A 23562-nucleotide genomic window follows, 5' to 3' on the forward strand; every position below is an offset into this window, starting at 1 on the left:
CTAGTACTTTACCTTGCATCGTGCTCACACAACCTCGCCGTACATGGGACATGTCGTCATGTCGCTACAAGGGAGCTGAACCACATGCAATGAATGTAACAGAGACTTACCCTGCATCGTGCTTGGAACATCTCACCATACACGAGAGATTTTATTCCGCCGAAAAGCGTCCACATTCCATGAGGCAAAGGCCATGTGAGCTTGTATCCACGGGCAGGCCAAGCGGTCCCCTTCCCGAATGTGAGAACGTCAAAATGTGGGTTACACACGCACACTCAACATCCCCATAGCAGAGGAGGAGTAAAAAAATCATCACATTAAGCCTGTTAACCTTTGTCGAGTCGGCGTAGAAGATGCTTACGCATATTTGACTCCAGGAATGTGGGAAGGAACCATCAGGAATTTCTTCAAGCAGGGAGCCATGCAGTACGCAAGGGAATCCTTTACAGAAACATGAGTATCCGAATGGACAACATGTACTAAGATATTAGAGAAAGTGCCCCTACAAGCTGCACTATCCAAACCAGGAATAATGATCATGCTTGGGCAGCATGTATATTGCATCATTAATGATGATCGCAATTCCAAATAGCCACAATCCTGTACGGAGAGCTGCAGCCAGAGTTGTGAAAATGACCGACAAGCAAGGACTGGGCAGGCTGAACTCATATCATTTCCAAGTACGGACGCTGCATGAGCTAGCCCCGTAGGGACATATTCAATTGATTTCATGTTTAGTGCTCCGAGTATAAGCTTAACAAGCCCTGTCACACCATGGCCCGATGAATCCTGAACTTACGGCTACTGAGAAAATGTCTATTAACAAGTTAAAGCCGGGTCACGGTGCTATGTCCAACAAAATATCCCATCAAAGGGAGACGGACCAGCCATCAGATACCGCAACCCCGGATACTACATCTCAGAATGGCAAATATGAAGATTCTCACCAACAGGTAAAACCCTCCTCAGATTCGGATTGGCAATCGAGGCATTGCCCTGGGAGGTCAATGGCAAGAGGAGATATTAGCGATGAGGACATCCGACTTCTGTACGAATGGAACAGTCAGATCAAGATACCCGGAGTCCATACATGTATCCATACTCTCATTCAGCAACAATGCGCTAAACGGCCCGCATCCGAAGCAGTCTGTGCGTGGGACGGTACTTTGTCTTACTCCGAGTTGAACCAACTATCCAATGGGTTGGCAGAAGAACTCCAGACCGCGGGAATCCAGCCAGAGATGGTGGTGCCGGTCTGTTACGAGAAATCCCGATGGACGATCGTCGCTATTCTGGCAGTACTGAAAGCCGGCGGAGCGTTTGTACTTTTGGATCCATCCTATCCTGAAGCGCGTCTGGCCGACATCTATGCTGACGTCGAGGCCCAAATCATCATCACCTCGCCTTCAAACCAGAACCTCAGCATACGACTGGGCCAGAACGCACATACCTTGGTCGTTACAGACAGCAAGATCTCTTCCCTTTGTTCGACGGACTTCATTGTCGCCAGGCCATCCATCCCGGAGAACGCAGCATACATCGCATACACTTCTGGGTCTACAGGCAAACCCAAGGGAATCGTGGTAGAGCACCGATCCTTCTTAGCAAGCGTCCTGGCGCACAGCGAGGCCCAGAAAGTCAACGCCGATAGTCGCGTGATGCAATTCGCCTCGTACGGATTTGACATCAGTATCCAAGAGATGCTGGCTCCCCTGATTGTGGGCGGCTGTGTGTGCGTGCCATCGGAATCACAGCGCCTCGATCATCTTGCCCCCGCCATCCGACAGCTGAGGGCGAATTGGCTGGAGTTGACCCCTTCAGTGGCTAAATCGCTCGCGCCAGAAGCCGTCCCGAATGTGAAGACTCTCGTTCTTGGTGGAGAATCCCTGCATCTGGATGATGTGTCCACGTGGGCCCAGCATGTTCAGCTGCTCGTCGCATATGGGCCGGCCGAATGCAGTATCGTGAGTACGGTGCAGTCTCGTGTGGAAGGATCGGATCCATACAATATCGGTCGATCATACGGAGGCCAATGCTGGGTCGTCAATCCGGAAAATCACGACCGGCTGCAGCCTCTCGGTGAAACAGGGGAGCTTGTAGTCAGCGGCCCTATCGTCGCGCGAGGGTATAGGAATCGGCCGGAAGAGCAGGCGTTCATTGAGCGTCCCCCGTGGGCCTCGCTGTTTGGGCTGTCCTCCGATGCACGGTTTTACAAAACCGGAGACCTGGTCAAATACAACGTGGAGGATGGCACACTACGCTTTGTCGGTCGCAAAGATCTGCAAGTGAAGGTGAATGGGCAGCGTATCGAATTAGAGGAGATAGAGCACTGCGCCCGAGAGCTGCGTGCGGATACCAGTGCCATAGCTGATGTTCTTCCGATGAAGAATACCAAAATCCTCACACTGTTCGTGCAGGTGGGAGAGGATACAAGCTCTTATCCTTCCATGTCCGATTTCCAGGCCTGGTTGTCCGAGCGGTTGCCCCCATTCATGGTTCCCACCTTGTATCTCCCCTGGAAGCGATTTCCACTCGGGCCCACAGGGAAGGTCGACCGCCGACTGTTGTTGAGTCAGGCGTTGCAAGAAATGGCCGAAGCTCCCTCCAGGCCTTACGGAGAGGAACTAGCCGACCAAGAAGACACTGAGCCATTGGCGACAATATGCAGCCTCTTCAAGGACGTCCTGGGACTACGCCAGGAGAGACCTGTCAGCCACAGCACCTTTTTTGCCCTTGGGGGCACCTCCATTCTGGCCATTGCGTTGGCAGCCAAGGCTCGAGAACGAGGCCTGTCTCTTTCAGCGGCTGAGGTCCTGCTCCATCAGACTCCCATACAGCTGGCATTGGTTGTTCGCAAGTATGAAGTTATGGTGGATCCCACCCCATTCGCGCTGATCAGCGACGTGAATAGCACGGTAGAGGCAGCATCGTGCCAATGCCAGGTGCCCAGAGAGCATATCGAAGACATCTACCCCTGTACGCCCCTGCAGGAGGGCCTCGTTTCACTATCGAGCAAGAGCCCTGACTCCTTTGTGGGGAGGTTTGTGTTCCGTCTGTCGAAGTCCGTGGACCTGGAGCGGTTCAAATCCGTCTGTGAAGCTATTGTAGCGGTTAATCCTATTTATCGGACACGCATCGTCCAGCTTGAAGACGGCCGTCTTCTTCAGGTGGTCGTCAAAGGTCCGGCTGGGTGGACAGCCGATTGTCGATCTATGTCTACAAACGTTCTGGGTGCTCCTCTCTGTTCTTTTCAGGTAGCGGACGATGAACAGAGCAGGGTGCCACTCTTCATCCTCACCCTTCATCACGCAGTGTTCGATGGCTGGTCATATTTGCAGCTGCTCGGCGATATCGACGACGGGTACAAATCCGTTTCTGTTCCCCCACGGGCATCATTGAGTCGCTTTGTCAAATATATCTCGAAAATAAACAAGTCATCATCCATGGAATTCTGGTCGAGCGAGTTTCGAGATCTGGAAGCGCCAGTATTTCCGGCTTGCCCGCCCGGATGGGTGAGGCCGGGCGTGACCGCCTCCATAACCCGCCAGGTGCGCCTTCATGGGCACCCGGATGCACATGGAAGTACATTAGCCAACAAGATCAAGCTCTCCTGGGCGATCGTCATGTCATCACGGACCAACTCCAACGATGTGGTCTTTGGCACAACTGTTTCCGGGCGCACCGCCCCCGTCGACGGAGTCGAGAGAATGGCCGGCCCGGCCATTGCGTCTTACCCTCTGCGCGTCCGTCTGCAGCCGAGTGCTTCCGTTCAAGAGACGTTGGATGACATCCAGGCGCTCGACTCTCGGACTGTTTTGTTTGAGCAGACCGGTTTACAGCATATCCGCCGCGTGAGTTCGGAGGCAAGTTTGGCCTGTACTTTCCAAAGCATGCTCGTTATTCAACCCAAATCCTTACAAGTCGAAGGGACACTCCTCCATGACACCAAGGGAAACCAGGAGGAGCAACTAAAGTTCAGTTCGCACGTACTCACTGTCATTCCCCAGTTGGGGCCGGGGGCGGTCGACATTATGGCTGTCTACGATGAAGCCGTACTTCCCTCGCGTGAGGTCGAGAGCTTACTAGAACAGCTTGAGACCGTGCTTCGCCAAGTTGTATCCAATCAAACCACCCGACTGGATGCCCTGCAAACCCACAGCCAGTCGGACCGTCAACAGTTGCAGATATGGAACCACAGAACGCCGGTCGACATCGATGCTCTTCTCCCGATCCATGAACGTATCGCCATATTCGCCCGCAAACATCCGTACGCAAACGCCATCTGTTCCTGGGACGGCTCATTTATGTACCACGAGCTGTATGAGCGCTCGAGGTCCCTGGCAGGCTGCCTGCAGACCATACATGGAACGGGCCCGGGCATGGTGGTTGGTGTCTTCATGGAGAAAACCAAATGGTTCCCTGTTGCCGTATTGGGAATTATGATGTCGGGCGCCGCATTCGTCCTTCTGGACATTCGATTTCCATCCGAGCGACTGCAGTATATGATGCAAGTCAGCGACGCAAAAATTGTGATATGTTCCCCTTCCACGGAGGCCAGATGCTCCAAAATCACCGACCAGCATGTGGTGCTCGAGGAGGGAGGCTGTACGACAGGAGATAAATACGATAACTACAATCGACCTCTGGTTTCAGGCCACGACACTATGTATGTGCAATTCACATCGGGATCAACTGGTACGCCGAAGGGCGTGGCTATTGAACATGGCATGGCCCACTCGACGCTCAGTGCTCTCAAGGAGCTCTCGTCAATGGGGCCCGCCACCCGGAGCTTGTGGTTTTCATCTCCTGCCTGGGATGCCACTGTTTGGGAAGTGGCTTTCATTTTGGCCGCAGGAGGTTGTATATGTATTCCCTCGGATGAGCAGCGCTTGAGCGATCTGGAAGGAGCCATTGAAGCCATGGAAGTGAACTCGGCGGTTTTGACTCCATCGGTGGCACGAACACTGTCACCGCCGGCAATTCCAACTCTTCGCACTCTCATTCTCGCAGGGGAGGCAACGTCTCCATCCGATCTGCAAAAATGGTTCCCACGAGTTGAACTCCACTTTGCATATGGCCCGGCGGAATGCACGGTAGCCACAAACATCCATCGAGTGACTCAGCTGGCCACCGATTCGACTAGTATCGGTCGTCCTCCTGCTGCAACGTGCTGGATTGTCCGTCCCGACAATCACAATCAGCTGCAGCCTGTGGGAGTAGTTGGGGAACTTGTGGTTGGAGGTCCCACCGTGGCGAGAGGCTATCTGCACCGACCAAAGGAGACGGCATTGGCCTTTGTTCGTAATGTATCGTGGGCCTCGGAGTTCTGCCTAGGCGAGGGCACGCTATACAAGACAGGCGATCTGGCGCGCTTCAATCCCGATGGCTCGCTTTCTTTCGTCGCTCGAAAGGACAACCAAGTGAAGGTCCGCGGGCAACGCCTCGAGCTGGGAGAGATTGAGCATTGCGCGCAGCAATTCATGCCCAACATCGAGGTTGCCGCGGATCTTGTGTCATTTCAGCACAACCTAGGGTCTAAGGTCGTGCTGTACGTCTGTTTCAGACAGGTTGACGCCAAACTCTCGCTTGGTGATAACGAGGCCAGTCTTTTGTTTCATCCTTCTGACTCCAACAAGGCGGAAATGGCGCGTTTGCGCGAGCATCTGCATCATTCCTTGCCACCCTACATGGTTCCCTGGATCTTGGTTCCTACTCGCTACATTCCACTCAGTCCTTCTGGCAAGACGGATCGAAGGCCCCTGAAGAAGCAAATCTGCGAATTGGAGCGTAAGGACCTCGAAATCTATCTCGGAGTCAATCATTCGAAGCGTGCACCCTCGACTGAGCTCGAAGCCCGCCTGCATAAGCTCTATGCCCGGGTGCTTTCGCTGCCAGAGACCGCTATTGGGGTTGATGATAGCTTCTTCACGCTGGGTGGTGACTCGATCTCCGCCATGCAGCTGCTCTCACTTGCGAGGAAGGCGGATATTCCACTGTCTATGCAGGAATTTCTGACCCACAACACGATTGCTCAATTTTGTGAGAACGCTCAATTGCCTCGAGGGGATACACTTCTTAACAATCTGGATGCCGTCGATGAGGAGATTCCGTTCAAGTTGAGTCCAATCCAGTCACTAATTTTTCCATCGGCGAGCATGGTAGAAAACCGATTCAACCAGACTTTCTTGGTCAAGGTCAACCGGCAAGTCAACCTGGATGACTGGAACCGAGTGCTGCACCAGATCGTCCATCATCATGCAATGCTTCGGACCCGGCTCGTCGTCGGGGAATCGGGTGACCTACGGTTAAAGTATCAGTCGGCGGCACATCATCCGCTACGGATACGAGAACATCACGTAGCACGGATTGAACAGGCTCGTGTACTTGCAGAAGAGTCCCATAACTGCTTGGACTTGCGGACGGGCCCAGTATTGTCCTTAGACCTCATCCATACTCCGAAAGATGGTGACTACGCACTCTTCATCGGTCACCATATGGTCGTGGATCTGGTGTCCTGGCGCATTATCCTAGACGACATAGAGGAGTTCTTGGATGGTCATGACCCTTCCATGAAGGAACCTGTCTCTTTCGCGAAATGGGTACAATTTCTGGAGACTGAATGTCGGGTTTACTCAACGCCACAGGAGGTCCTTCCCTTCGAAGTGCGTCCGGCCAACTATGATTACTGGGGAATGTCTCCGAAACACAACACATACGGGGATGCTGAATGTCATGAATTCACTGTCGATGAAGCCACCACCCATAAGTTACTGGGTCCGGCGAACGTGACATGGAATTCCCAGCCACAAGAGATCTTCCAAGCAGCTCTGCTGCACTCCTGGGCTCGCACCTTCAAGGACCGAGAGACGCCAACAATCTTCAGTGAGGGACATGGCAGAGAGGCTGGTCGTCAGGGGATCGACCTCTCCCGGACTGTGGGCTGGTTTACGATCGTCCGGCCTTGCACGGTGGAGGACAGCACAGCCTCACTCGGCCTTCGTGAGCTGGTCCGTCGTGTCAAGGATGTCTCCCGGAGTCTGCCGAACAATGGGCTAGCTTATTTCAGCTCACGGCACCTCAAACCGGAGTTTCGCTCAGCATTCGCTGGCCATGATCGCATGGAGATCCTGTTCAACTACAGTGGGCGGTACCAACAGCTGGAACGACCGGGCGCACTCTTTTCGCACACCTCCCTGCAGCTGGACGAGCGATTGGACGTCGGAGCCGATATGCCACGCCAGACTCTGTTCGACGTAGCTGTAGACGTCCGCAACGGCTGCCTTCGTGTCCAGGTCTGGTACAGCGGGCACACGCACCGTAAGCCCGAGATTGGCCGCTGGATCAGCGCATACCAACAATCTCTGCATGAGGCGGCAGTGGAATTGATAGATAAGGACAGCCAGCTGACGCTGAGTGACATTCCTCTGGCACCGCTTCGTTACAGCGAGCTCGATCTGTTGCAAGAGAAGATTAAAACGGCGCTACGCATCTCCTCCGTCTCCTCGATCGAGAGTATCTACCCGTGCTCTGATGCCCACTGTGGACTCGTCACTGGTATTACAGGAACCGCATCTCGCCATCGCGTGCAGAGTATACTTGAGATCACTGTATCAGATCAAGGGGTGATTGAGCCTGCCCGGGTTGCGAAGGCCTGGCGGGAGCTCAGCCGACGTCATGCTACTTTGCGAACCGTCCTTGTTGAACATCCTGGCAGGCAAGGAAAGTTTCTCAGTGTTGTACTGAAGCTACCATCCCTAGATGTGACTGTCCTGCCCTCTTGCTATTCCTTTTCAGATACTCTACAGCAATTAAGAGAGCTGCCGCCCCGGTATTCGTGGGACATCTCTCCTTCCCAGCAGATGGCTGTGGGCAAAACCTCGGACGATCGGACCCTCTGTAAGCTCTCGTTCGGAAAAGGCTTCATTGATGCTACTTCCATGGACGTTTTGTTGAGCGAGCTGGCTTGCATATTGGGAGAAGAAGGTCTATCTCCGAAGATCGCTCCCTCTTACGGCGCATACATATCGCACTTGCAAGCCCAAGACCGTGCAAATCAGATGCAGCATTGGATCGACCTCCTGGCTGCTTGTCAGCCATGTGTACTTCCCGGGGACCGGAAGCATAACCGTAATCACGGTCAGTTGCGCTCAAAGAAACTCATGGTTCCCAACCGTAGCGGGCTAGATCGATTCCTGAAATCGCATCAGATCACTCTAACCAACATCTTCCAAGTAGCCTGGGCCTTGGTCTTGCGGCACTATACCGACAGAAACGAGGTCTGTTTTGCTACACTGCTTTCCGGCCGTGACCTTCCACTGCCAGACATCCAGGGACTGGTGGGCTCCTGTTTCAATGTCTTGCCGTGCTTTCTGCGTTTAAGCCAGTCTCGCACACTGCTAGATGTTCTACGAGAAAACCAAACGGAGATGAATCGACGCATGGCAAATCAGCACTGTTCTTTGCCAGAAATTCTTTCCCGGGCAGGACACGATCCAAAGTGGTTCTTTAACACCTGCTTGACGGTCCAATCTGCCCATCAAGCCGGCAATGCCGACCAGCACAGCCAAGACGGGATCAAGGTAAAGGTGCTGGAGGTTCATGACCCGACAGAGGTAAGCGTTCTCTCTTGCCGCTCCCTTCCACGCTAATGCCTTGTCAGTATGATGTCTGCATTGCAGTGATGGTGTCACCATCGCATATCGAGATCGATTTCCGTTATTGGACTTCATTCTGCAGTGGAGAGCGAGCAACAGAGATTCTGACACTGCTCTCTAGCTATGCGACTCGGATGGCTCTCCACGGAGATGATAAAATCGAACCACTTGAGATGAAGGCAATCCGGCTTGCGGATGGATGCAATGGCTCGGCCGGTCATGTTGCAGCTGAGACAGGGTCGGTCACGCTGCTCAGTCAATAACGTCCTCCAGGAGAAGCGGGTCAGACGTTATATCTGTCGACACAAGGAGCCGCCGATTTGACTCAGCGCCTCGCTGCCTGGAGCTTCTCTGCATATAACTTGTATGGAGTCTGGCTTCCCTTGAGAACAATAATGTAATCTCCCGTTCGGTTCGTCTCCTCGAAGCCGTCGTCGCTTGCCGAGAACGGGCCATGATAGGATTATATATCTTCGATCAGTCGCATTGGACTTTACTCGGTATACACGAATAGAAACTTGTAAGAGTTACGATATAAAATATACCATAGAGTGTGCGAAACAGGGTTTGCCGTCCGCTCAGCCGTACTTTAGCCACACGCCTGAATGCCATCTCTCTGTATCCATGGTCTATGGGGTGAGAGCCATCCGCGAGCTGATCGAATTTGATAAACTGGCTCATCTCTGCCAACACGATCCGGTCGCTATCTGCTCGACGCTGAGCGGCAAGGTAACTAATTTATGGATACGAGAATAGACCATCGGTACTTACTCAAGTTTTCTTGTATGTCACCACTGCGCAGGCTGGGAGTTATCCGGGACGCCCTTCTCGTTGAATGACTTCGAGAAACCTTGATGGAAGAGAGCCGACAAGCTTGTTGGTGTGACGAATAGAGGGTGGGCTTTGTATTGCTTTGGCAAATGAGCGACTGTGTGAGTTTGCTCAATGTACCAGCATCGGGAAATTTGGCGAAGTAGTCGTCGTTGACAGTCACTTTCGGCTGCTTGAGGTAGAATTGGCTTGAGAAGCACCCATGCTATTGGTGGCTTAAGGTACCTAAGCCATGCTCTCGGATTTTAGATCCAGGCTTTCTGAAAACTCGGCCGCCCTTAAGGTCCGTTTGACAGAACTTGACAAGAAACTGCGTGCCTATGGAGGACAAAACCCGAATGGACTGGTGGGAAGAACATCAACCTGGAACATTCAAGGGTGTTAGGAATTGAGACTCGATCAAGACACAGTAGAGCTTCGTATACGGAATTTATTCCGTATGAATCAAATCGAATTCCAATCAATCTGATATTCATCTTGTATATAAACCCTCATGTTTTCAGATATGAAGAACAACAATTGATCTTCCTCAAAAAACCACAACAAAAATGGCCGAGAGGCTAACCCCCACTGTTGTCTGTAATGATCATCAGGAAAGTGGATTATAGACTGTAAACACTGATGAAGCAAGCACAGCAGCTGATTGAGCCTGTGAAGATTCCCTGGCACAACCAGAAGTGTCTATCTAGAACGGTATCAATAGAAGAACAAGTCATGGGTAAACCGAGTGGATTCAGTCCTCAAAGTAAGGGAGAAAGGTACAGTAATCCTGTGAAAGGAGATCACGTGATCTCGGACCTAGCCACCTAGTCATCTCCTCGCGTAGTTAGCTAGCTAGCCTACACACACAATATCATCCATATTGCTCTCACAAATCCTCTACAGGGTCTTATAATTTCGGATCTCCCGCAACCCAACTTGACTCCTGGACCAGGCGTCTAAACATCGCGTGATGATTCTTGCCCACCACCAGGCGTGAATACGAGTACGAGTACGGAAAGATTCTCCATCCCGTATTTCGTGTAAATCCGAGAAGCGACGATGTGTTGGTGCCTCAGACTACAGGGAAGCCTGCTGAGATGCCTGACGGGGAACATAAGCGGGCTACTGTCCACCAGCCCATGGGGTTTAGAATGAAGTACCAGTATGCATGGCGTAAGTCACAAGGAAAGGGACATTCATGGGATAACCTTAATTCTGTTACTAGCAGTTACTCTCTTCTATTAACTATAGTCTTATATGACGGGGTCTTGTTTGATTGTGTCAATCTAGGCAAACGTGAAAAGCAAAACAGGCGCGGGGGAGTCAGTAAGAGCTCCCTTAATTTTGATTTTCAGTGTGAATACAAACAGGCAATAAAATGAATCTGGACTATGCATGCCTGTTGTCTCACCGACATGGTAGAGTACCTATCCACCTTCATGCGGTGAACTTGGAGAGGAGAATGCGCCTGACGAGCTCATTTGCACTCACGCTGCAAGGGGGAGCTAGCGGCGTGTTATTCAATAAAGCAGAAGGGGGATAAGGGATTAATCGCACAAACTGGGAGGGGAAGCAATATACTTTCCTCCTCCCTTTCCCCCCAGTACAGACGGGTAGTACAATCTCAAAAACATCTACATTGTTTTCAGGTCTCCCATGGATTTCCTTCGAAACTGGGATCCTGTAAAGGGATCTGTGCTGGCTGTGCTCGCGAGTGCGCTTACTGTCTGCCTCGCCATCGTTGTGGACGACTATCTCTATGGAAGGAGCATCCGAAAGCAATTGGGAGGTATTCCCATAGTCGGTGTGAAGAGTGACGTTTGCTCTTTGCTGCGATGGAGGTCAACCGAGCACGATCTAGTTAACGAGACTGCTCACGCGTACGAACAGGTGAGAGCTTATGTATCTGTTGTCTCCATTCGGAACTACAATTACTCATTCGACAGTATACCAAAAATGGCTTACCTTGGGCTATAAGATCTCTCAACCGGTTCTACGGGATATGCCTCCCACCACAGTCGGCCAGGGAATGGAGCTATCTTCCACAAGATCATCTCAGCTTCATCAAAGTAGTCGAAAAGGTAGGTCCACCCCCAAGAAGCCGAGAAAGTCAGGCTAGTGACCCCTTCAGGAAAGTATGCACCACCTCCACTCGGACGTGGCATCGCAGACAGTGACCAATGCCCTCATCAAATGCAATAAGAAGCCTTATCTGGGTGAATTTCGAAGATCCTTGGGATGCTAAAATAGAGAATTCAGGGAGAGGAGTGCTAATACTAGTCTCAGATGCATTCTCCGACAAGGTCGCCAGTCAGGTCGATCAGATCATACCGTCCGCGTTTTCCGTGAGCCCCGGCGAAAAAGGTGAGTGGATGCGAGTGCAGAGGAGAGAAACCCGGACAAGTGACCAACTCAACCGCAGGATGGCAGGTGATCAATGTCTGGGAAAGAATAAGCTATATCAACTCGCGGATTATGATTGCGTGCATCATGGGCCCTGAGTTTGCATTGGACCAAAAGCTCCTTGAGCTTTACATGTCCTACGACTCTTCGATAATATCCCATACAATCATTTGTGTCAGATTCCCAAGAGCCGTGCATTCCTTAATCTCACGGTTTGCTCCGGCAAATCGGAAAATGAGGACAGTCATGAACGAGCTCAAGAGCAGACTTATTCCTGAGATTCGCTGTCAGGTGCGTCGACTACGCTCCGAAAAGTCTGAAGATAGGTCCTGTTCGCTACTGGATGCCGTGGTCGAGGAGTGTATGGCTGAAAACACAATTGGTCGTGAGACCAGGTACTACGATGAGGAAAAGCAAATCAGCCGGATAGCTGACAAGATCATGTTCCTTCACTTTGAAACTGTTCTACCGATCACAGTGATCCTGTCTGCAATGATATACCGCATCATGGTAAATCCAGAGTGCATCGCACCTCTCCGTGAGGAGCTACAGGCAGCCCTGCCCGCGGGACAATGTACCTGTCCTGACGTAATGAACCAATGCCCCAAGCTGGAGAGCTTTATGCGTGAAACCCTGCGTCTTCACAGCTCCAGTCTATGTGCGCAATCTCCCCGCCACCCGTTCTAGCGAGACACTAACAAGCAACCAAACCTACCAGACTCCTCGAGTCGTCTTGTGATAAAACCGGTCCACATCCCTTCCCTTGGCCGCACTTTTCCCCCGGGGTCGATCCTCACGCTGCCATGGTACTGGATGGCCCGAGATCAGGATCTGTATCCAAGCCCGGAGAGGTTTGACAGCCACCGCTTTTATGATGCGTCCTCGGGGGCCTGTACTGCCCGTGTTACGACCACATCCGACAAATTTCTAGCCTTCGGATACGGCACCAGCACCTGTCCAGGTCGCTTCATGGCGAGCAGAGTCATCCAAACCGTCTTCGCCAAAATCCTCCTCGATTTCGATGTCACTTGCATGCCTGGCGTACAGGAAATTCCTTTCAATATCTTGACGAGTGCGTATTTCATTCCAAATAGTGAAATTGAGGCGCGAATCCGGCCTCGTGCCATGAAGATGTAGCCCTCGCCGGCCTGGCAAAGTGGACATAGCGGAACATCTTAGTCCTGCTAGAAGCCAATCTTAGCTGATAGTCTCATTGATCTATTCTGAGGTGCTCTGAGAGGGTGTCCCTTTCTCAGCAGCACCATACATTTGTATGTTACATGTATCAGGTAGACCGACGTAGTGCTTTAATATGGGTCTACCGAGTCTGTGGCTGATAGCCATCAAGATATCATTTCCCTTGTCCCATCCAATCTTATGAACAGCCAATATTTTCAGCATCGATAAAGCTGCTCCCCAAGTAGTAAAGGGTTTAGCAAAAACTACGCCAGAATACTCTAGACAGTCCCTGGGTGGCCCAGGTAACCAAACCCCTCGGCGGATCAGAGCCCAATACAGTACAAAGGGGGTCGTGGTTGTCGCCTCTCTGAATTGCAGAATTCCCTTACGCCAGTTGCCCGTGGGGACTCTCCGACTAACTCGTGGTCAGTTGAGACATGTATGTAAATTTTTCTAGCTGATCGCCATTATTGCGAATAACCACTCAAGTCTCCATTGGAATCCGTCAAGGGATGGAGCAGGGGATGGAGGCAAGAATGCATATCTTTCAGTGGAACCCAGCAAATTTTATCTATCTTGCCTGGAAGGAGGGACAGCGACAGTCAGTTAGTGGCCCCCCTATGAATGCAAGGGGTTCCTCTTCCACGATGCGCCGTCTCAGTTGCGTGCTCCGGCCTGGTTGTCTTCGAGTATGGTCTTTGCTTATGGGTAAAAGTAAAAGCCTTTGGCCAATTTTTCTTATTCCCCCCTCTGAACCTGAATCTAGTCGTTCCCGCTTCACATTGTCTCTATAAAACCATGACCATGAAAAAAGGGCCTCTGCGCGGACATCGCCTGCCACTCCGAGTATCGGAGCTGGCGGTCGCTGGAGTCAAGCCTACCATGGCCCGGGAACGTTGCCAATGACCCTCAGAGCGGCCAGGCGCTTCTGGCCCTTAGTTGGATAGTCCTGCAACAGTACTACCAGCAGGGCATGTCTGGTCCCGTGGGTGTGCTCGACCTTTTGACATCTCGCAAGATGGACTACCGCTCCGCCCTCCGTGTGTTGGACATCGCTCTTGACCAGGACCGCTTCGTTTGCGAGGAATTGAAATCGTTTCAGAAGCAGATCTCAGATTCTTCAATCACGGACGATCAACCAGCGACAAATCTCCCGGCCATCCTTTCGTGTGGCTAGTATACACAATCAACTCTTCTGGCCTGGATGGAACCCAGATAGACGATGGGACAAGGCCACCCCCTCCAAGGTTGCACAGCAATGCAGAGAAGCTCGGTGTGAACGGAATACCACGGGCGGGTAGACACAGGAGCCCTCTACATCATATCATGCAAGGCCACTTTTGACAGGACATATGATATGTCCTTGCGAATGCAATGGTCTCATGAGTTAAGTGTCCGTCTTTTCCCCGTCTCCTGACTTGTTGGATATGGCCATCATGAAGACAGTATAGCCGAAGATTCAGACGCGCGGTAGGCTCGGGCAAAACGGGCTGTGCTAGCAAACTTATTGTTGTACATTGCTTTCCAGAACGTTGGTGGGCTGTGATGATGAGCCAACCTTAAAAGAGTATTGGCTTCCGTGTATTGCGATTGTGTCTGGTGAGTTGAAAATGGGAATCATCTGTTGCTGCATTCTATCTTGCATCCAGCTTTTGGCAATGTTGCTGGTGTTGTGGCTGTGATTCTCACATGCCATGAAATTTGCTATAGTCTGGAGATATGTTTTCTTGTTCATATCTAATTGTAGTTAGTAAAAGCAAATCCCGGCATGCTGGCGGCGGCAAATATCAGGGTGCAAGGACAGGGTTTATCACCATTCAGGCCAATGCAGGTGTCGCGGTATAAAGAATTAACCCAGAATGGAGAATAGTCTGTGAAACACTGATATTTCGCCATATTTAGAGTTATAAGCCAGGCATGTGTAAATTTAAAAAATCTTTATGGCAACTGCGCGGATAAATATCTCGCATGTTCTGGTAATGAATGAACAGGGCCTATGGTGGCCTTCGAGACCCGCGACATTAAAAGGAGACTGCAGGAGTAATGTGTCTGTTCACCAGAACGGTTGCTCGCTCGAGAACCTGGGTCTGGGTTCCTATGAGTGAGGGGCCATATTCGAGGAAGCAGGCCGCTGTCCTCCGGGACTGCCATGATTCGGCGGAACCTATTCATCTATCCTAGGAGACTTCAATCGTAGACTTCAACAAAATCCGGTGCCTCCATAGGCAGCCCTCCCAAACAGAGAAGTGCGTGCATCGCGGGCCATGTGGCTCTGTTGTTGACCAATTTCATCGGCCTCTTACGCTCCCGCTACTCAGCACCTGGTGATCTACTTGAAGCCACTCCACGCTCGTGCTGCTAGATCCAAAATATTCCCTGCTCATTAAGCGGTCGATCTTTCGCGCCCTCGCACGCTCAACTTTCCCCTCTTCGGCAGACATCTTCCATCCCGTAATAGACACAGCTGTGATAATCCACCGCCCTTCAGGATACACTAAAGAAAGTTGCCACCTTGCGTCTGTTTGAAAACGCCATCGGAAGGAGAGTGTGAGAAGAGATTTCTAAATCATGGCTCATATGTCATTCCATCCCGGCTGCTGATGCCGTATTAACTTGAATGTAACGAGTGCTTTAATCGCAAGATATATCGTGCATAGAGACTTGGCTCCGGTGCTGTAGTGTAGAGCAAAAAGACACTGTAATCAATTTCATCTATTGACTTGCCTACAATTTTCTAAATGAAGACGATGTCGCTGACACGACTACCTTTTTGACCGATGGAAGGCTTGTAGAGATTAACTAATGCCTTATAATACTTGCTCTCTCTCTCCCAGTTGACCATCCGGATGAACAGTACCATAACTACCTGGGCAATTATACCGGCAAATCCATTCTTGGGTATAACCAGTGGTCTCACGACTCCAGCAGTTTATCATGATTCTGGTATACGTATAAAGTCAAACCAGTTGCACCAGGTAATAGGAACCATGAAATTCTTTTGATCTCTCGAAACTCATCATATCCCAGTCACAGATTAATGTTGTAGCACAATTTGCAACGCCAAGAGACGCCAGATCTACTGCTTTCTCTTTAATTACTCCATCCAAGCATCATGCCAGAATGTGCCGCTTGCCCTTCGGATTCCTCAAGTTCCACAGCGGAATTCCCCTATTGCGCATCGCCTCCCATCCCAGACTTAGCGACTCTCGCTGAAACTATTCTAAACGGAGAGCCTGGCGCCCTGGGCCTTGCTACCCTGGAAGACTAGTTCCTGTGTACTGTAGTCAGCCAGCCAGAAACTGAGTCCACCATCCAAATCATATCTATTGTGCCGTGAAACCAACAGTCTTCTTCGTATTGGCTACTGGTGACCTTGCTCCGCCATCAGACGTTCGCTATATATGGGGACTAAACTGGCATCCGGACCTTCAGTGTTTCCTACCATACGAAGTTCGAGCCTGGCGATGTTCTGAGAGCAGTCTGCCGGAAGGTTATTCAAAGACGACTGGCCTGGCTTGAAGCCACAGTGACTCAAAATGACGTGTTAGTTGCCAACGCATCGGCTTTATACGCTGAGATTCATTCTGAATCTGTGAATAATGAAGAGGCTCCGGAGATCAGAAACCCTGCAACTCGAAGTGACCACTAGCTATTCGGCCCAGCATATAATTGATATTCCTTTGAAGGAGTGGCACAACTGTAGTTGATACATGGAGCTGTACTTAACGCAACCTTTCAGCATATTTTAATACTGCACATGGTTTGACATTTAAGTTTGTGTATTATGGGCGATTTGTAATCTCAGAAGAGTTTTCTTTACGGGCGAAGCTAGGCAGGCCCAGTTTGGCCGCTATGTAGTTGGCTTTGAGATGCCTTACGCTCTCATTAGTCATATTATTGTACTGTACGGACCCTTCGTTAATGGGGCTCCTTGTCGTCAGCATTGGCCGCTTAGGCGGGATGTTAAAATACTTGCAGCAGGAGTGTTCTCCAACCTAACATAGAGGATATTCCTTGTACAGGGTGTCACCTATTCGCCCCGTTCTCAGGATATAGCTCGAGTCTAAACACTAAGATAAATGCTGATCGCACACACCTCTAAGTGTCCAAATTTTGTGTGTATATTCCCCAGCACTCACGCGAAACTATTACTGCTTTGTGTTGCGTAGCTTCTGACTCTTGCCTACAACCCTGTCTTCGGATGCTAGTACTGAGACTTGATTTACAGAATGATATAGAATCGACAAAGCGCCTTGCTAGTCTCATTATGAGGCAAAAACCTAATTTCTAGCAGTAGTCAATTGCTGACGGTTCCCTGATGTGCAGGCTGGTTAATGCGGAAACCCGAATAGCTAACTGAAAGCAGGGAGCCCTTGCAAGCGGATTATAATGGGCCTGTTCATTTTGGGAGGTCGAAACGGGTCTGTGAATCCAGGCCAATTACTCGGTGGGCCCCTGGCGAGCCAGAACTGCAACAAGGAATACCTTGGGCAAGAGCATACCGGAGCAAAGTACGCCAACAACATATCTGAGGGAAACGCTGGCAACAGTGGAAGAATTCCTGAATGTTAATTGCAATGGTCGGGTTATCTCGTCGTCCAAAAATGGTCAAGGCATGCTACGGTTTCAGTTTGGCCAAGGTTTAAGATTAACTGTAGACGACAACGTATTATTGGGGCTTAGACATCTGGGCATATATGGAAGCTGAAAATTGACATTCAATGCTATGTTTAAGGACAACGCGTACACAAAAGAGGAGCTTCTGGTTCCGTCTCACCGTAGATATAAAAGAATTATAGACTAATAGATCGAGCATCATATCTGTTTCATATCCGTCCGTGACACTACGGATGTTGAGTATCGAATGGATAAAATATACCCGGGCATCTTTCCACAATCTCGGGTGAAAGGCCGGGCGGGCATTCTTTTCCCTCGATAATGTATACTGGTTTTACTTCAGTGTCTTATTGCCATATTCAATCATCACGCTAGTAAGGAAGACCAACCATCCACGAAGTCCGGTGAAATATCGTGCAAATAGCAATTCCGAGTAAACACGCCCGATCAGACAGATGATATGTGCATACATGACCTTATCAATGAGGCCAGGGGTGTCTGAACATTGGAAGGGGAATGGTACAGTATGAGCAATTGGGCAATTGCTGCTGCAAACCTCGATTTGGGCATCAGAAGGGAAAAAAAGCCTCCCTGATTCGTCATTTACGTGATGGCAGTGCTGGGTTTTGGGGGGACTGTGGCGGGCAAAAGTGAACTCGGAGTCTAGCAACGGGCAAGGGGGAGACCGCTAGTTGGGGTGCAATTTATTGAGTTTACTTACTCAGGGCACTCAGTCTTCCGCTCACCCCGTGCTCAGTGATCGCCTCAGGCTGCTCAGGGCGTGCTCAGGTCTACTCAGTGAGCAAAAAGCGGCGAGGGGTGAGCACTAAAATGGAAAGGGAAGGCTGTCGACCTGGCGAGAAAATCAAGTACTTATGTCATATATCAGGTTGTTGTATTGTGGCTAGTGACTACTTCGAGACATAGAAATTGTGAATTACTGTCACTACAGTAACAACAGAACACAACGAATACTTAGAAACCTACGCAAATACACTTCTCCAAAACCCTATCGAAGCCTCCCAAGACCATCTCAACTCCAATGGAAGTGACATAGCACCTCTCTTCTGGGATGATGATTACGATCCCGAAAGCCCTTCCAACTGGTCAGTGAGACAAAATTGGACCTTGACTGCCTTCACCACCTTTCCCGCCATGATGAATGGAATCTTCATTACCGTGTCACACTTCGAGATCTCCAAACACTTCCATATCAACAAGAATACTTTTCCAAATTCTTACTGGCCGGTATCGACATGGGCTACTGGCGGTGTATACTCTGCTTTATGTATTCTTCCCCTAGCAGAGGATTTCGGGACCAGACCTATCTTCCTCTCAACATATATACTATTCCTGTGCATCCTCGTGCCCCAAGCCTTGGCTCAAAACTTCGCGACATTAAGTCGTCACCCGCTTCCTTGCCGGCGGCTGTATCGCTTTCCTGGCCAATACCGCCGCCGGTGTGGTTGGAAATCTATGGAGTACTGAGTAGTCCAGGTCTATTCCAGTCTGTCTATATATCCTTGGCTATATGAGCTGGAGCAGTACGGGCCCTGTGATTGGCGCCGTGATTTTCCACTCCTTAAGATGGAGGTGGATTAGCTATATGCAGCTCATCTGGTTCAGGGCTCTATTTCCAGTCTACTATTTTTTCCTACATCAGGCCCGTGGCAGCGCGATCCTTTCAGAATGAGCACGACTCAATCGCAAGAATGGTGACGAGAGCAGTGGTCATGAGGCGAGTGGAGCTGTTTCATCTCGACTGAATCTACAGAGCCTTATAGTCAGCGCCACAAGGCCGGTGATTATGTTCTCGACAGAAACCTATCCTCTTCGGGTCGACTATTTGGTCCACTTTTACAGTGGGGACACCGTTTCTCTTTACCCAGTCTGTCGAGCAGGTGTTCATGGGCCTATATAAATGGGATGTTTAGTTATGTTCAATGCGCTATCGTCATCGGAGAATGTCTAGGCTAGTTAGTGAATTTTCTTTCTCGGAAGCTTTACTTCGCGTCTGCTTCCAGGAATACCGAAGTTCCCGGGACTCCGATCCCGGAGGCAAGGCTGTATATGGCGGTGGTGGGCGGGGTTTTTGGTCTCTCGGGTGGTATGTTCGTCTATGCTTGGACTTCGTATTCGAGTCTGCCATGGATTGCACCTACTATTTGGTTGACCTTTGTAGGTGCCGGTAGTGTGTGCGTCCTGACGGGAGTGTCGGACTACGTGGTTGATTTTTACAGCCAGTTTTCTGGAAGTGCCATGGGTGCTGTTGCTGCGGGAGAGAATGTTTTCTCTGCTTTCCTGCCACTTGCAACTATGAGCATGTACCGGGTGCTAGAGTATCAGTGGGCGTGTACGCTACTTGGTTTTTTTTTTTTTTTTTTTTTTTTTTTTTTTTGCTTGGTACTGTCGCTTATTCCTACATTGATGTTTGTCTTAGGGAAGGAAGTGCGTGCTCGGAGTGCCTTTATGGATGAGATGGCGAATGATGCAAGGAAGAAGCGGTCGCAAATGGTTTGAGGTAGCCATAGCGGAAAACACAGGGTAATGATTGATGCAAGAGTGAATAAGGTAAATGGATTTGCTTCAGACAGTGAAGCTCGTTCTGGGTGGCGAATTACGAGTGTAGCAGATAAGTAGAAGTAGTTCGAAATATATATAAAATTTGATCGAGTTGAATTGAGATTGAACTACACTAGCTAGTACTAGCGCCATACCGAAAGCCTACAAGAATAGGACCTATACTGGGACAAGTCCAGGAATGCCAATTTACTTGACATAATCGGGATGGTGCCACAGCTGAACACAAGTGAAGCTTCAAAGATTTGATAGTTATCCCGGCGATAGATCTTGCACGGAAGGCGCCCCACCAGACCACAAGACGGCATGAGATAGTCCACCCACCCGCTAAGCGAACAGGTCAAAAAAAAAGAAATAATAAAAGAAGAAATGACCTACGCAGGATTCGAACCTGCAATCTCTTGATCCGTAGTCAAGCGCCTTACCATTGGGCCAGCAGGCCAATTGATATGTCTTTGCAAATAATTAGGCTATATAACGCAGACTGAAATTAGATTCACTAACAAAGTCAATTCCCACCCCAACGCCATCCATCCATCCATTCTAACCAACACGACAATAAAGCAGATGCTACAAGAAACCAACCATGCTACTACTAATAGTAACTCACTGCCGGCCACCCATTCAGCCGACTATACGCATCCAACGGCGTAGTCCCATTCAACTGCTCATAAAACGCCCTTTCCCCACACACTTCCTCCTCTTCCCCATTAGTGCTACTAGTGCCAGCAGTACGAGTGACATCCTCCGCACACCTTCCCTGCAACAGCGCGGCAACATTATCCCCCGCCTCACGTCCCTCATACCATGCCCCATGCAAGAACCCGAAATAGGGGGCACTAGTTGCCTCCCCTGCGAACCAGAGTCTTTCCGTATTCGCCCGCAGATTCTGATGCATCTCGAGGGTCGTTCCCGCCGGCCAGTTGGAGTAGCTGCCGTAGACCCAGGGTTCGTTTGTCCAGCGGGGGTAAGTAAACGCCATGGGCTCGGGTATGTCCTTATCGGGAAACATCTCTCTCAGCACATCGAGGATTTGGTCTTTCGTTTGGGTCAGGGATTGGCGTTCGACACGGTAGGCTTGTTCGTCTACGACGGTGGCGAAGAGAATGTTAGATTCGGGGAGGAAGTTCTCTGTCGAAAGGGATTGAAAGACAGGATAGTAGCCTCTTGTTGTTGGGGAGGCGTAGAGGAAGAATTGTGTGTCTGTGGGCCAGAAGGTCTCCGGGAATTGCATGAATATCTTGGTGTAGGTACCCATGTTGAATTTTTCGATGGCGGTTTGTTTCCAGGACGGCAGGGGTGGGTCGAAGGTCACGGCTTTGTTCTGGAGGACGCCCAGGGAGAAGGTGCAGATTGCGTAGGCGGCTCGGATGCAGGTGTTGCTGTTTTTGTTGTCCTTGGTGTGAATTGTTACGCCCCTTGGGGAGTATACGATGCGGGTAACACGGGTGTTGAGACGTAGGCGGCTATCGGAGGGGTTGGCCAGGAAGGTTAGCGCTTCGCTTTCGATGATGGTGCTGTATCCGCGCGGGTCGAGGACGAGGTGGTTGGCTTTGCCGAATTGGTTGAAGGTTAGGTTTTCGCCGGCGATACCGAAGACCAGCGAGCTGGTTTCGGGCGTGTGTGCGTCTTCCCAGTCTAATTGAGGGGATATGCGTTAGTCCGGTGTGGGAGATGGGATAGGGTTGATGTTATCCCGATGGGTGTAAAAAGGGTTGGGTGTTCCCCCTCTTAACGGTAATTGTTCATACCCCAGCTCCACCATTCCACGGCTTGTGCGGCCATGTCATTCTTGCGTGGTCTCCAGCCGGCGAGGGCGAGCCCAGTGCGTGCGGTTTGGTCTTGCAGGTTCTGCGTCAGGATGCGGCCGGCATTGCGGGCAGCAATGTGGTAGGCCTGGGCGTAGTCGTCAAGTAAATAGCGGTAGTCAGTGTAGCCGGTCTCGTTGTATGTTCGGATGGAGCTGTAGTTGGAGTAAGTGTTTTTCAGATTGTACTTTTTGGCTAGTGCCCAGACTGGATTCTCGATGGCTTCAGAGCCGAGTCCTTGGAGCTGTTTTTATGGTGAGGCGGATGTTGATTTGACAGAGTGTAGATTATCATACACAGTTGGCTCCTAGCTCAATCACATATGGTTTGCCCTGCTTATCCTTCCCGAAGTCGGTATGCCAGACACGACCACCTAAGGTATGGCGATATTCGAGGATAATGAAGTCATCGATAGATGCGTTGGATAAGGCTTGCTAGTGGTCTTGGTGAGCATTTCCGGTCGGGGTTTAGGGTAGGGGGCCTGAGGGTCACCTACTGCAGCTGCAATGCCGGCCATCCCTCCACCCCTGTTAACGTTAGACGCTAAGCTCCAGCGCGATATTAAATCTTAGTGGGGAGCTCCTACAAGATGGCCACCGTTGTTTCGGTGCACTTGTCATCGCTAAGCGGCGCCTGTGCAACATAAGCGGAGCAGGAGAACAGAAAGGTCGTCGCTAGGAAGGCGTATAAAGACACGGTGATGGGTATCGTATGCATGGCAGGTGAGTGACGTCTACGGACAGTGAAAGTGGATGGCAATAGTAGTCTGGTATATATTCACTCAGTTCTGCATTAGAATGATTTGCTTGCTATGCACTGGTAGTAGTAAGTAGACTGGCCGTGGTGAGAACGACAACTGCTACACCAGGGAGGATAAAGGGGGTCAAATCAAGCCGGTCAGGACCTGGCATGGTGGGCTGGTCAGCCGGACAAGGGCCAGCTCAAATATTAGTTAATCAGGAGTGAACCCAAAGAGGGAGGAAGCAAAAGCAAAAGCATCAAATCAATAGTGTGTCTGCACGGAACGGCAAGGATGATCGGTGAAGGGCTGGTGGGAGCGCCTTGTGATCGGGACAGGCATCTTGGCGGGCAGCCAAGGCAAGAGGGCGTACCACGTGAGACATTCCTTGACAAGCTTCTGGAAGGCGATTCATTCAGCAATCATCAAGGGATGAAAGCCGCGCAGCAGAATAAGCCGGTGGTTTTGCACCAGACAGGAATGTCCAGGCGGGTGAGGCGTTCCTCCCTCCTGATTGGCTAGCAACGCCTGATAAGGCAGCGATAAGGAGATAAGGCATCCCCACCTCGAAATGGACCGATGGGTGCCTGGGGCCGCCATTCCGGATAGATCCTGATCTGCCCTTTCTGGTTGACAGTACTAGTTCCGCGCAAAGAGGATTGGGCGATGCTTGACCAGCCGCGGGTAGATTAAGCTTCCCCGCATGAGGTTGGACATACCCCTTTGATCCATAGCTCCTATTAGCCCAACATTACCCCTCTCAGTGCGA

General features: G+C 50.7%; 5 protein-coding genes and 1 non-coding gene across 6 annotated transcripts; 4 read left to right on the top strand and 2 right to left on the bottom strand.

Moving 5' to 3' along the window:
• Positions 1–924: 924 nt before the first annotated feature.
• On the top strand, positions 925–9160 carry nrps12 (nonribosomal peptide synthetase fmqA; the record flags this gene model as incomplete). The annotated part of the gene is made up of 3 exons (XM_025620257.1): positions 925–953; positions 1028–8612; positions 8660–9160. 3 exons carry the CDS (start codon positions 925–927, stop codon positions 8915–8917), a joined length of 7872 nt encoding a protein of 2623 aa, XP_025482693.1. The 3' UTR covers positions 8918–9160.
• A 2444-nt stretch (positions 9161–11604) lies between these two features.
• Positions 11605–13007, top strand: BO87DRAFT_302313 (cytochrome P450; the record flags this gene model as incomplete). Its single annotated transcript, XM_025619198.1, has 4 exons — positions 11605–11683; positions 11748–11831; positions 11890–12528; positions 12589–13007. 4 exons carry the CDS (start codon positions 11605–11607, stop codon positions 13005–13007), a joined length of 1221 nt encoding a protein of 406 aa, XP_025482694.1.
• Positions 13008–13847: 840 nt separating this feature from the next.
• Positions 13848–14226, top strand: BO87DRAFT_423538 (uncharacterized protein; the record flags this gene model as incomplete). The annotated part of the gene is made up of 2 exons (XM_025627174.1): positions 13848–13910; positions 13963–14226. The coding sequence occupies 2 exons, from the start codon at positions 13848–13850 to the stop codon at positions 14224–14226; spliced, it is 327 nt and encodes a 108-aa protein (XP_025482695.1).
• Positions 14227–18497: 4271 nt separating this feature from the next.
• On the top strand, positions 18498–20186 carry BO87DRAFT_394838 (uncharacterized protein; the record flags this gene model as incomplete). Its single annotated transcript, XM_025625149.1, has 5 exons — positions 18498–18543; positions 18619–19096; positions 19164–19305; positions 19378–19503; positions 19644–20186. The coding sequence occupies 5 exons, from the start codon at positions 18498–18500 to the stop codon at positions 20184–20186; spliced, it is 1335 nt and encodes a 444-aa protein (XP_025482696.1).
• Positions 20187–20616: 430 nt separating this feature from the next.
• On the bottom strand, positions 20617–20688 carry BO87DRAFT_t103. Its single transcript has one exon. It is a non-coding gene; the product is annotated as a tRNA-Arg (tRNA).
• Positions 20689–20841: 153 nt separating this feature from the next.
• On the bottom strand, positions 20842–23158 carry BO87DRAFT_353690 (putative flavin containing polyamine oxidase; the record flags this gene model as incomplete). Its single annotated transcript, XM_025621249.1, has 5 exons — positions 22641–23158; positions 22551–22581; positions 22351–22488; positions 21998–22298; positions 20842–21884 (listed from the first exon to the last, which is right to left on the bottom strand). Exons 1-5 carry the CDS (start codon positions 22769–22771, stop codon positions 20842–20844), a joined length of 1644 nt encoding a protein of 547 aa, XP_025482697.1. The 5' UTR covers positions 22772–23158.
• Between the last annotated feature and the right edge of the window lie 404 nt (positions 23159–23562).

Source organism: Aspergillus neoniger, assembly GCF_003184625.1.
Source record: "Aspergillus neoniger CBS 115656 unplaced genomic scaffold BO87scaffold_7, whole genome shotgun sequence".
NCBI lineage: Eukaryota > Fungi > Ascomycota > Eurotiomycetes > Eurotiales > Aspergillaceae > Aspergillus > Aspergillus neoniger.